Consider the following 12059-nt stretch of genomic DNA (forward strand, 5'->3'; position numbering starts at 1 on the left):
TGGTAGAATGCTAGCCTTGAGCAAAAGCAGCTCAGGAGCAGTATCCAGGCCCCAAGCTCAAGCCCCAGAACTAGCAAAACAATAAAATAAATAAAATACCGGGACATAATAAATTATACAGGTCTCTAGGCATTCATACACAGTGACACCAAAGGTGGAGGCTCTTAGGAGAGGAACACAAAGGAAAAATGGTTATGTCCATCTGATCATACAAAATAATATTTATCAAAATGAACTCCAGAAATGGGGTAAAAAAAAGTCCATACTGGTTTAATGATAGAAGTGGCTCTGTGGCTCAAGTGGTAGAGCACTAGCCTTGGGACAACACCCAGGCCCAGAGTTCAAGCCCCACCACCACCACCAAAAACAACAACAACAAAAAAATCCCGGTTTAATGATATAGATGTCGTTATGTCGTTATACTGGGATTTGGACTCCAGGCCTTGTACGTGCTTAACTGCTGCTCTCACACTTGAGCCATGCCTCCAGCCCAGGTTTTGCTGGGTATTTGGGGGATGGAATCTCACAGACTTTTTCTGCCCAAGCTGGCTTCCAATCCCAATCCTCCAGATCTCGGTCTCCTGAGTAGCTAGGATTACAAGCATGAGCGACCAGATGCCTGGCTTGTGTATTTGTTTTCTAATGCATGGTTTAATTGGATCTGAAGATGAAGAGTGTACAGGCATGGAGGGCTAGCTGTGTGTATGCATACATATATGTACATGTGTGCACTCCCCACATATTCTCACTGTATGTATATATACTACCACACCAACACACACATGCACACACACATACACAATCATCATTGCTGCTCCTTGCTTCAGCTTCACACACCCCATTGAGGCCATCCAGGCCTGCATCTACTTATGGCTTCATACTTTGACTTCAACAGATAATTGGGTCAGGCTCGGGACTTTTCAACCCCCATGCTTAAAAAGGCATCTGTGTTCATCTTTTCAAGCTGGCCACACAAGCCCCAGGGCACTGCCAGTGATGGAGAGACTCCCCCGCGGTCAGTCTTGCACCCTGATCTAGTTGACCTAAGCAAGCAGTCAAGGGTGTGGCCAAGGCTGAGAGGGGGGAGGAGGATGGGTGATTGGCACCTGCCACACTGCTGGAGGAGGGAGCCCTGCGGGAGGATAGAACCCCTCATAACCCTGTGTTTTCTGCTGTGAGGACAGGTCAAGGTGCTTCTAGAGGAAATACTGGATCGAGTGACAGATGAATTTAACATGTCAGAGCTGATGGCCAAAGTGGAGGAACGCAGCCCCTACATTGTTGTCGCTTTCCAGGAGTGCGAGCGGATGAACATCCTCACCAGAGAGATTCAGCGCTCACTCAGAGAGCTGGGCCTGGGCCTGAAGGTGAGCAACCGGAAAGTAATCAGAAAAGAATCAGGATAGTGCACATGCTCTGGTATTTCTTTGGGGCAAAGAAAAACCCACCGTTTCTCCTAGCGATGAATAAGAACCACATTTCCTATATTCCCTGTGAGATATGGCACAAGGTGCCCAGCACAGAAGCTGGTATGATCGTTAGCCAGGACAGTGGGTAGATGCCTTGCCTGCCTTCGAAGAGCTGAGCAGCGGGACTGGTACTAGTTCACATTGCATTCCCCTGCTCCACCTCCCTGGTAGAACACAAGCCTGGCTTACATAAGACCTGGGTTTCTATCTACAGCATGGGAGAGAGAATGGGAAAGGGGAGGGCAGGGAGAGGGACAGGAGAAGGAGAAAGGAAAGAAGCAGGGAAAGTGGAAAGGAACAGAGGGGAATTATAATCCAGGCAGAAAGAAGTGAGAAGCCAGTAGGAGCCAACATGAAAGCTCAGAAAAGCCCTGGAGGTCTGTGTATAGAAAAAGATAGTACCATGCTGTGGTTTGGAGGGTGACACAACCATAGCTCTGTGTGTGTATGTGTGTGTGTGCAGGAAAAACAATTGTGAATTTTCCATGTGCAGACAGACCTACAAACTACGTAACACCCTGCGAAAGCTAGGTCCGTGGGGTTTTCTTATATTTTCAATTTCTTCTTCCTCAATGTAAATAAATGAAGGGGAAAAAGAAAAGACAAGAATGAGATGCTGAAGACTAACCATATTTGGTAATGTTTCCAAACTCCAGACCAGCATCTAATCAAATGAAATCCAGAATTCTACTGTCCCACGGTGTGTCTCCATTGCTGTGGTAAGCAGGAACACAGCAGCAATTACCTTGGGTCGGCTCACCGCAATCTTAGCTCATTGACTCCATGGAATTTAACACAGTCTATTTTCCCATTCAACTTCCAATTCCTACACTCATTTTTTCTTCCCAGAGCTTTCACTGCAGTCTGATGTCATCCATCACCAAAGATGCCTGGGCACAGATGAGGGGGTGGTAGTGTTTCTCTCCTCTCAGCCTGGTCTACCCAATGATGATCGATGAGCTTTGGGGGCAAATTGCAGTGCTGAGATTTGCCAAGGTACCAAAGAGACTGAGCCTTCCTTTCCTGTACAGTCACTGGGGGAAGCAAACACAAGAACAGGGTGAAAGGCAAGGAAAGATTTGCTCAGTGCCACCTGGAGAGACATAGGGAAGAAAGGACAGACGGATGGGACTGAGTTTGGAAGGCTGCGGGACTGGCACTGCAGGGAAGGCCCTGAAGGAAGGAGAGACAGGGAACAGGGGATGTGTGAGGAGGAAGGAGGGGTCACAAAACCTGCCCTAAGTGTTTTACTTTGAGTGGAGCGATGGTTCCCTCAGGTAAGCCGAAGGTGACTGTTCCAAACAATGACCCAGATGTCTCAAGATCATTTCCTTCCTGCTCCCTCCATGACCCCAAGGACAGACAGAATGGTCTCCACTCAACATGCCATCAGGAATCCGGTCTCAGGAGGATAGCCCAGTCATCAGACCCACTGGCAACCCGTGGGCCTTAGGATGAGCTCAGCTCCTGCCACACAGCTGAGAGGCGCCTGGCAGGCAGAAGGAAAGGCTGGAGGATGGAGTGCTGACGAGGAGGGCCCAAGGAGAAGGCAGCAGAACTCAGGGGAGGGAAAACACCAAGGTGTAAGGAAGAGAGGAGATCCGTGCCAAGAAGTGAGAACAGGAGTGGACCCAGCAGAAGGGGTAGAGACAAGAGGGGTCCCAGGATGGTAGGGTTGCCGTGAGGGACAGGGGGAGGCTGGAGGGTGGAGGCTGTTAAGTGGAGCAATGGGGACCATCAGCTCCAAGCTTGCTGTGGGGATGGTGGCCTGAAGGCTCATGCAGCTCTGCTGATCCACTTCCCTGGCAGGGGCCAGGGGACAGCCAGGAAATTTGGGGTATTCATTCTTTCTCTAGAACCATCTCAACTATTTCTGGTTGGCAGAGCGGGACACAGGCAGGTCATGTCCCCCCAACAGGGTAGACTCAAATGTTCTGCCCCACACATGCATTTGATCTATAAGTTCCCACTTTTGAAGTCATCGAGTGAAGACCCTGAGCATTGTCATAGAGAAATCCTTATCCACACGAATCCATCACAGATGTCCATTCAAAACTCCTCAGCGGAGAAGCACAGTCCTGAGGCCCTGAGGATCACGGGAGCTCAAGGCACACGTATGAGTCCCTGGGAAAGGCCATCTGGCCACAAGTGTGTCCCCACAGAGATGCTTTCCCTTGGGACATTCACCACTGATATCCAGGCTCTTGGGCCTAAGGATATAGAGTCACAGGCTCTGAGTATCCCAGAGTTGATGGCAAAGTGGTACTGACTCATGCTAATCATACTCTCAAAAGCCAAACACTCCAGCATCCTGAAGATGCTTTCACAAGACCATCAGCCATAACTTTCAAACCATCATACCCAGACAGTTCTCTTCCTGTGAGGGCTACTGCATGAAAATCCATGCTTTTTTAGATTTGCCTTGAAATAATACATACTAATGACAACTGACTTCTGAACATTTGAACTGTTTGTTTTTGTCGGTCATGAACTCAGGGCCTGGGCACTGTCCTTGAGCCTTTTTGCTCAAGGCTAGTGCTCTATCACTTGAGCCATAGCTCTACTTCCAAACTACTAAACATTTTTTTTGGTCGGTCGTGGGGCTTGAACTCTGGGCTTGGGTGCTGTCCCTGCGCTCTTCAGCTCAAGGCAAGTGCTCTACCACTTGAGCCACAGCGCCACTTTGGTTTTCTAGTGATTTATTGGAGATAAGAGTCTCACGGACTTTCCTCCCCGGGCTGGCTTTGAACCATGATCCTCAGATCTCAGCCTTCTGAGTAGCTAGGATTACAGGCGTGAGCCACCGGCGCCCGGCTAAACATTTGATTGTGGCTAGGCTACGGTCTAGGTGTATGGTTCAGTGATGCAGCACTTGCCTACAGAGTGTGAGGTCTACATTCAAACCCCCAGCACTGCAGAAAGAAAAGTTTCTTGGGCATGGCAGTGCATGCATTTAATCCCAACACTTGGTGGTCTGAGGCAGGAGAATGATGAATTTAAGGCTAGCCTGGGCTACAGAGCAAGATGAACAAGAGGAGAGAAACGAGGGAGGGAAGGAGAAAAGAGGAGAAAGAAGAGAAGGAGGAGGTGGAGGAGGAGGAGAAAAAGAAGGAGGTGGATGAGGAGGAGAAAGTGGAAGAAGAGAAGGAGGAGGAAGAAGAGGAGGAGGAAGAGGAGGAGAAAAAGGAGGAGGAGGAGAAGAAGAAGAAAAAGGAGGAAGAGAAGAAAAAGGAGGAGGAGGAGGAGGAGGAGATAAAAAAGGAGGAGGAGGAGGAAGAGGAGCAGGAGGAGAAACAAGGAGGAGGAGGAAGAAGAGGACCAGGAGGAGAAACAAGAGGAGAAGGAGGAGGAGGAGAAAGAGGAGGAGGAGGAGGAGGAGGAGGAGGAGGAAGAGGGGGCTGCAAGGTACTGGTGGCTCACGCCTGTAATCCTAGCTACTCAGGAGGCTGAGATCTGAGGATGGTGGTCCAAAGCCAGCCAGGGCAGGAATCTATGAGACTCATCTCCAATTAACACTAGGAAACTGGAAATGGTGCTGTAGCTCAAGCAGTAGAACACTATCCTTGAGCCAAAAAAAACCCCAGGGATAACATCTAGGCCTTGAGTTCAAAGCCCCATGATGCTTTGTTTTCGAAGCCCTTCCAAGATACACTGGCAGATGTCTGTAGGTGTATAGTCCTCTTCCTCAGAAGGGGACACAGGCACACTTAGAGATGGGGTGCGGGGTGGGGGAGACAGAGTTTTCTCATGTCTCTTCTCAGATCCTCTTCTGAAGGATGAAGTCCTTTCAACTTCTGCTCAAAGTCAGGCAAACACTTGATCTCACTAGAGGCGGGGGATTGCTTATTTTCTTAACTTATTTCACCCACCTACCACTGCCCCCCACACACACACAGCAAAAGAAAAACCCCTAACAAGTACCTGCTTTAAGTTTCCATGACTTGTACCTTCAATTAGAAAGTACAAGGTCGTGGCCAGAATAAATTACCATCTTATAAGCAAATGTGAGAACATTTTAAAGAATCCAAATTGCACATTTTATGTCTTTCTGCTATTCAAATGAGTTTAACTTTCTGAAAGGTGTTAAAGCATTAAATAGTGCATTAAAGGGAGAAAACACACATCCAACCTCCATTTTTGTCAAGCAGCTTTAAGTTCACAGCAAAATTGAGTCAAAGGCACAGTTTCCACATGGCTGGTCCTACCCAGTAGCTACCCATCTTCTCCCAACAGGGTACGGGCACTGCAGGAGCGGCCAGCACTACAGCCATTGTCACAGTCATAGCTCACCCCAGGATTCAGTCTCTTTTATTTTCCAGTCCTGGGGCTTGAACTCAGGGCCTGGGCACTGTCCTTGAGCTTCTTTTGCTCAAGGCTAGCACTCTACCACATGAGCCACCGTGCCACTCCTGGCCTTTTCTGTGTATGTGGTACTAAAGAATTGAAACCCAGGGCTTCATTCATGTGAGGCAAGCACTCTACCACTAAGTCACATTCCCAGCCCTCAGGTTTCATTCTTGATAGTGGACTTTTTATGGCTCTGGACATATAAATAATGGCCATATCAATGGTAGAACATCCGTCTTCTGTGTCCATATATATATATATATATACACACACACACACACACACACACACACACACACACATATTTATGCCATATACACCTATACATATAGGTGTCACTGAGTTTGAACTCAGGACCTCACATTCTTGCTCAGCCTGCTTGCTCATTATTGATGCTCACCACTCAAACCATTCCTCCAGTCCATCTTTTTGTTAGTTAATTGAATCTGGTATCTCATAGGCTCTGCTTCCTCAGCCAACTTCAAACCTTGGTCCTCCAGATCTCTCGGCCTCCTGCATAGCCAGGAGTACAGTTGTGATCCACCAGAACCTGGCAATACCACATATATTTTCACTGGTTCCCTTTCTCTCTCCCCCACCCCTCTCTCTCTCATCTTTGGATTTGAACTCTGAGTCCTTGCTTTAATCGTTTCCTAAGCCCAACATTGCTTTTTATAACAAAACTCTTTTAAAAGTGAATAGCTTCACTGAAATCTGGGAACAGAGAGGAAGCTGTTGGCTTAGCATGGGGAGCTGGCCAGAAACAAAGGCTTCTCTAAAGAAACTAACGGACAGCAGCTGTCAGTGTCCCAAGCTCCATCCGACCTCGGTGCTCATCTACTGTGGCCCAGTTCTCAGAACAGGTGACTAGGGGGAGAATAATGGAGGGTCTGATAATGATCTAGACACAATGTTCTCATGAACTGACATGTCTACTCGAATCCCCTTGGTACAACTACATAGAGATAATTTCTTAATGAATAAAAAATTTAAGGCCAGGTGCTCATGCCTCACACTTGTAATCCTATGTATTCAGGAGGCTGAGATCTGAGGATCAAGGTTCAAAGTCAGCTGGGGCAGGAAAGTCCATGAGATTCTTATCTCCAATTAACCACCAAAAGGTCAGAAATGGAGCTGTGGTTCAAGTGACAGGCCACAGTGCCTAGGCCTTGAATTCAAGCTTCAAAATAGCACACACACAAAAATATTTCAATAGAACAGGTGCCTGCTAGGTGCTGGTGACTCACACCTGTAATCCTAGCTACTCAGGAGGCTGAGATCTGAGGATCACAGTTAAAAGCCAGCCTGGGCAGGAAAGGCTATAAGTCTCTTATCTCCAAGTAGACACACACACACCACACACACACACACACACACACACACACACACACACACACACACACACACACACACACACACAAAGCAGAGTCAGCTGCCGGTTAAGTGGTAGAGTACTAATCTTGAACATGACGCTCAAGGACAGCACCTATGCCCTGAGTTCAAGCCCTAGGCAAAAAGAGAAAGGGAAAGGAAATGGAAAGGGAGAAAGGAAAGGAAAGGAGAAAGGAAAGGAAAGGAGAAAGGAAAGGAAAGGAAGGAGCCCAAGAAGTAGGATGCTTCCATCACCCATTTTCTAGTGCCACAGCAGTCTAAAACCCTACAAGTCCTGTTGGATTATGTTATATGACAAATCTGATGGGGCCTCTAGTTCCGTTAGCTCTCATGACAGTAAACTTCCCTGGGCACAATGTACTTCTGTAGATGCATCCAAATTTAATAAATCGCAAACTGATTTGTGAAAAAAAGCAAAGCTAACAGCACTATCTGTTGGGTGTGGTGGCACACACCTGTAATCTCAGCATTCAGGAAGTTGAAGCGGAAAGGCTGGCAGTTGGAGGCAGCTTAGGCTACATAGCAAACCCCTATCTCACAATAATGACAATAAGAAGCATGGACTATTTTGTGGCATTGTTAACAAAAGCAACTCACCACAGTAGTAAACTCGCCATTGCAAACTTTTGAAGCAAAGGCGTGCTAAGGTCCTCAGGGGGGAGCAATTGTACTCTCTGACAATCTATAGACAGGGGAGCCCCCCCTGACGTGGGTGGCGCAGGGGGAATTCTAAAGGACCAGCCTCCAGGAGGCGCGCTTGCAATGCAAGTGTGATAGATACATGGAGACCCAGCCACTGGCACCATTTTCCATCTGGTTGGGTGCCATAAGCCACAGGTCTGTGTGACTGGTGTGCACAGGGCCTTCCTGGTCCCCTCACTCTCTCCCCTCCTCTCTCTGTCCTCAGGGGGAGTTGACCATGACCAGTGACATGGAAAACCTCCAGAATGCCCTCTATCTCGACATGGTGCCAGAGTCCTGGGCCAGGCGAGCCTACCCCTCCACAGCAGGCCTGGCAGCCTGGTTTCTGGACCTCCTCAGTCGCATCAAGGAGCTAGAGGTTTGGACAGGTGACTTTGCCATGCCCGCCACAGTGTGGCTGACAGGTTTCTTCAACCCCCAGTCCTTCCTGACCGCCATCATGCAGTCCATGGCCCGCAAAAATGAATGGCCCCTGGACCAGATGGCCCTGCAATGTGACGTGACAAAGAAGAGCAGGGAGGAGTTCCGGAGCCCACCTCGAGAAGGGGCCTACATCCACGGGCTCTTCATGGAGGGTGCCCGCTGGGACACACAGGTAAGGCCTCGGATGCACCAAGCGGCATCCTGGGGCAGCTGACTAAATGCACACACGCGGCATCCCATAAAGTATGACCGCCAAAAGGGAGGCTACTGTATCTTTCTTTCCTTGGGACCATTTTTATCAGCCAGGAGTTGGGTGGTACAGAGACCACTGGCTTTGCAGAGGTTAAACCTGGACTGACTGGATCTGTGTCCCTTCACTGCCATTTATCAACTCTAACCTTGGGATAGTTTTCTCTCTCCATATCTGTTCACTCCATTGTAAAATGGGAGAACGAAGTCATCATGACACCCAAGCAGGTGTCTATGAAAGACTCTTGCATAGCAGCTGGAACTTGAGGTACTGGAGCCAGCTGGGCCTGCTGTTGTATGACCTGAGCCATGATTACACCTCCCTCATCTCACCTTGGGATCTCTAGGTCGGCAGGATTCCTTCCGACTTTTCTGTCATTCTGCATCAGCCAAGAGTCACTAGGTGTCATTTAAAGTGACATTTTGAAAGGATTCCTCATTAAAGACTAATAAAAAAAATTGAGTTACCATAAGATTACAAAAGGTATTTAGCACAGAGAGGAAATGTCAAACAAGCATGGATGGTTGAGGTAATGAAATGGACAAGGATGGATAACTCTGGAGCAAGTTTATGCTTCTCATACACGAGCTAGAAAGAGTGCTTTGTCAAGTAGCCTACTTGGTGGGTGATACAAAACTCTTCCTAGAAGATAATACTAAACTAATCAGGCAAAACTGTCAGACACTCTAGGAGATCCCAGGAGGCCAGGGAAATATGCATCTAGAGATGTACGTCCTCCCAGAGTCTCAGAATGCAACTTTGTTTAGAAACAGGACCTTTGCAGACAAATGTAATTAGGTAAAATGAGCATGGACTCTTAAATCCAATAACTAGCGCCCTTCTAAGAAATCTTATGTGTATAGCCAGGAACAGTGGCTCATGACTGCAGTCTCAGCTATGCATCTGGTGCGATCTGAGGCCAGCCAGGCAAAAGGCAAAATGTGCTTGGAGGTATGACTCGTAGTAGAATGAGTTCAAATCCAGATTTACAAAAAGAAAAAATAAGCCCACCATGATCCAACTATATACCATCTACAAGAGACACTTTTGATGCAAAGAACATTAAAAAAAAATAGGTTAAAAGTAAACATGGAAAAAGATAGACAGGCCATCCAAACAGTAGTCAAAAGATAGCAAAGGAGGTGCTGGGAAGGTGGCTCCAGTGGTAGAGCGCTTGCCTTGCATGCCTGAGGCCCTGGGTTCGATTCCTCAGCACCACATAAGCAAAAAGAAAAAAGCCGGAAGTGGTGCTGTGGCTCAAGTAGTAGAATGCTAGCCTTGAGCTGAAGAGCTGAGGGACAGTGTCCAGGCCCAGAGTTCAGGCCCGGACCCAAAAAAAAAAAAAAAGATAGCAAAGGATCAATGCTGTTATCACAATTCATTTTATAAGCTATTACTGAAGAAAAGGTAGAATAGATAGGGATTTTAGAGAACAAGAGAATGTATTACCATGATCAAAAAATCCAGCCACCAAGATGCATAATAGTTATAAGCATGCATGTACTCAACAAGAGCCCCTAAAATACAGGAATAAAAACTAACAGAATTGAACCAACTGAACCATAATAATTGGAGCTGCTAATCCCTTAGTATTCATAGTGACTATTAGTGGTTGCAGAGCTTGCTTAGGGATAGATGAGAATGGTCTGGAATTAGAGAGTGACAACAATTGTATGACTTTGTGAACATATGAAAATGCACAGGGCTGTATCCTTCAAAAGAGTTGGTTTTGTGAGGGCAAAGTCTGCCCTGCTCCTACGCCTGATTCAATTCTGAGGACAAGGGATCCCATTGCTTATTTCTGTGACAATGCCTTATACCAGCCTGTAAAAAGAACCAAATTCTGTCTGCAAGAGGCTCAGAGTCTCATGGACACAGGTGAGAAATTTGTGAATCACTCTGGATCAGCATTTCTCAAAGTATGTTCCATAAAACACTTATTACCACATGAAGGGTGCCCTGTGGTCAACTCAATTTGGAAAACACCAGGTTGAACAATTACCCTGTTTGCTTCAAACTGCTGATAAAGCTTCAAATACAAAGTATGAGAAGCACCATTTGATTTTCCAGTTTAACTTGGCCAGACAATCTCTTGTCCAGAGAGCATTTCTCAGGACAAAAAAAAAAAAAAATTAGCTAACTAGACAGTGACCTGAGACAACTCTATTGAGACATGTTCTAAAACCACAGGGAGGCCCCATCTAAAAAGCTACAAACTGGTCACGACTAAGAGAGAATGCTGTCGCTCTGTTCAAAAAAGTGGAAATGCTTTCAAGATGGATGAAATTGCTATGAAACTCAAAAGAAGCAGAATCAGGACATAACCAAAGCCTTAAAACCTAAAGCACTGGCTGGAAATAACGGCCTTCATTCTCTTTAACTGCTCAGCACCTAGCCACTTGTCTGTCAGATGTATTCTTACAAAAATGAATGAATAAAACTTGTTGACAGTCAAGCTCCAAAGGGAGTAGTATGTACACAGTAAATAAAAAGCTTTCCAAGATCCACATCGGGAAGTGATTTAAAGCCAGTTGTGATGGCACATGCCTAGAATCCCAGCTCTTGATCTCAACTTTTAATCTGAGCTACATATCTTATCTCAAAAAAAAAAAAAGATGATTTAGCTGAAAAGACAGAAATGTGATCCCATGTGTGAGATGCCATCCAGGGTGGGTGGTGAGCACCCTGGGGGAGACAGGCAGAGATGCACCCAGGACATTCTCAGTCTCTCCTCTCTCCCATCTTCTGACCAGAGGATGGCTGGCTGTGCCCTGGGTCTTATCAAAATGCTCTTCCTGTTCTTCTCATCATCAGGCTGGGATCATTACAGAGGCCAAACTGAAGGACCTGACACCCCCCATGCCTGTGATGTTCCTCAAGGCCATCCCTGCTGATAAGCAAGATTGCCGTGGGGTTTATTCCTGCCCTGTGTACAAGACTTGTCAGCGGGGACCCACCCACGTGTGGACTTTCAATCTGAAGACAAAGGAAAACCCATCCAAGTGGGTTCTTGCTGGCGTGGCCTTGCTTCTGCAGATTTAGCTGCCTGACGAGCTCCTGAGATAACAACAGAGAGAGAGATTGGCCAGATGCTGGACACTGGCTGATGACCCCAGACACTTAGAAAACACTATCAGAAATCATGAGCACTCAACTGCTAAAGAATTCCTTTAGGGAGCTCCACTGGAGTGGGATACCTCAGTAAGGCTGAGCCAGCCCACACTGTGGCAGGGAATCTTATAGCACCAAATGTTTCCAAATAAAGTGATTTTACTCTTCAACTGGTCCAGGCTTTGTGAGCGGTTGACTCATAAATAATCACCAGCCCTGACCCTGTTATACAGAACTACCCTCAGTGTCTAGCTCCCAGGAACACAGGCTCATCAGCTTCATGTATGTATGAATCAGTCTCCACCTTTAGGCAGCTGCTGCCGGGCCGGCTGCATTCACTATGACTGTAAAGGTAACGTTACTCT

General features: G+C 47.1%; 1 protein-coding gene across 2 annotated transcripts in view; it reads left to right on the forward strand.

Moving 5' to 3' along the window:
• Positions 1-11625, forward strand: part of Dnah9 (dynein axonemal heavy chain 9) — a 339142-nt gene extending 327517 nt beyond the window's left edge. For both annotated transcript variants that reach the window (XM_042693416.1, XM_042693426.1), the window contains 3 exons: positions 1185-1367; positions 8116-8505; positions 11398-11625. In XM_042693416.1, coding sequence (XP_042549350.1) covers positions 1185-1367; positions 8116-8505; positions 11398-11625 — 801 coding nt within the window. The remainder of the gene's footprint in view (positions 1-1184; positions 1368-8115; positions 8506-11397) is intronic.
• Positions 11626-12059: the final 434 nt, after the last annotated feature.

This window comes from Dipodomys spectabilis, unplaced genomic scaffold, assembly GCF_019054845.1.
Source record: "Dipodomys spectabilis isolate Male_0828 unplaced genomic scaffold, ASM1905484v1 ptg000004l, whole genome shotgun sequence".
In the NCBI taxonomy this organism is placed as follows: domain Eukaryota; kingdom Metazoa; phylum Chordata; class Mammalia; order Rodentia; family Heteromyidae; genus Dipodomys; species Dipodomys spectabilis.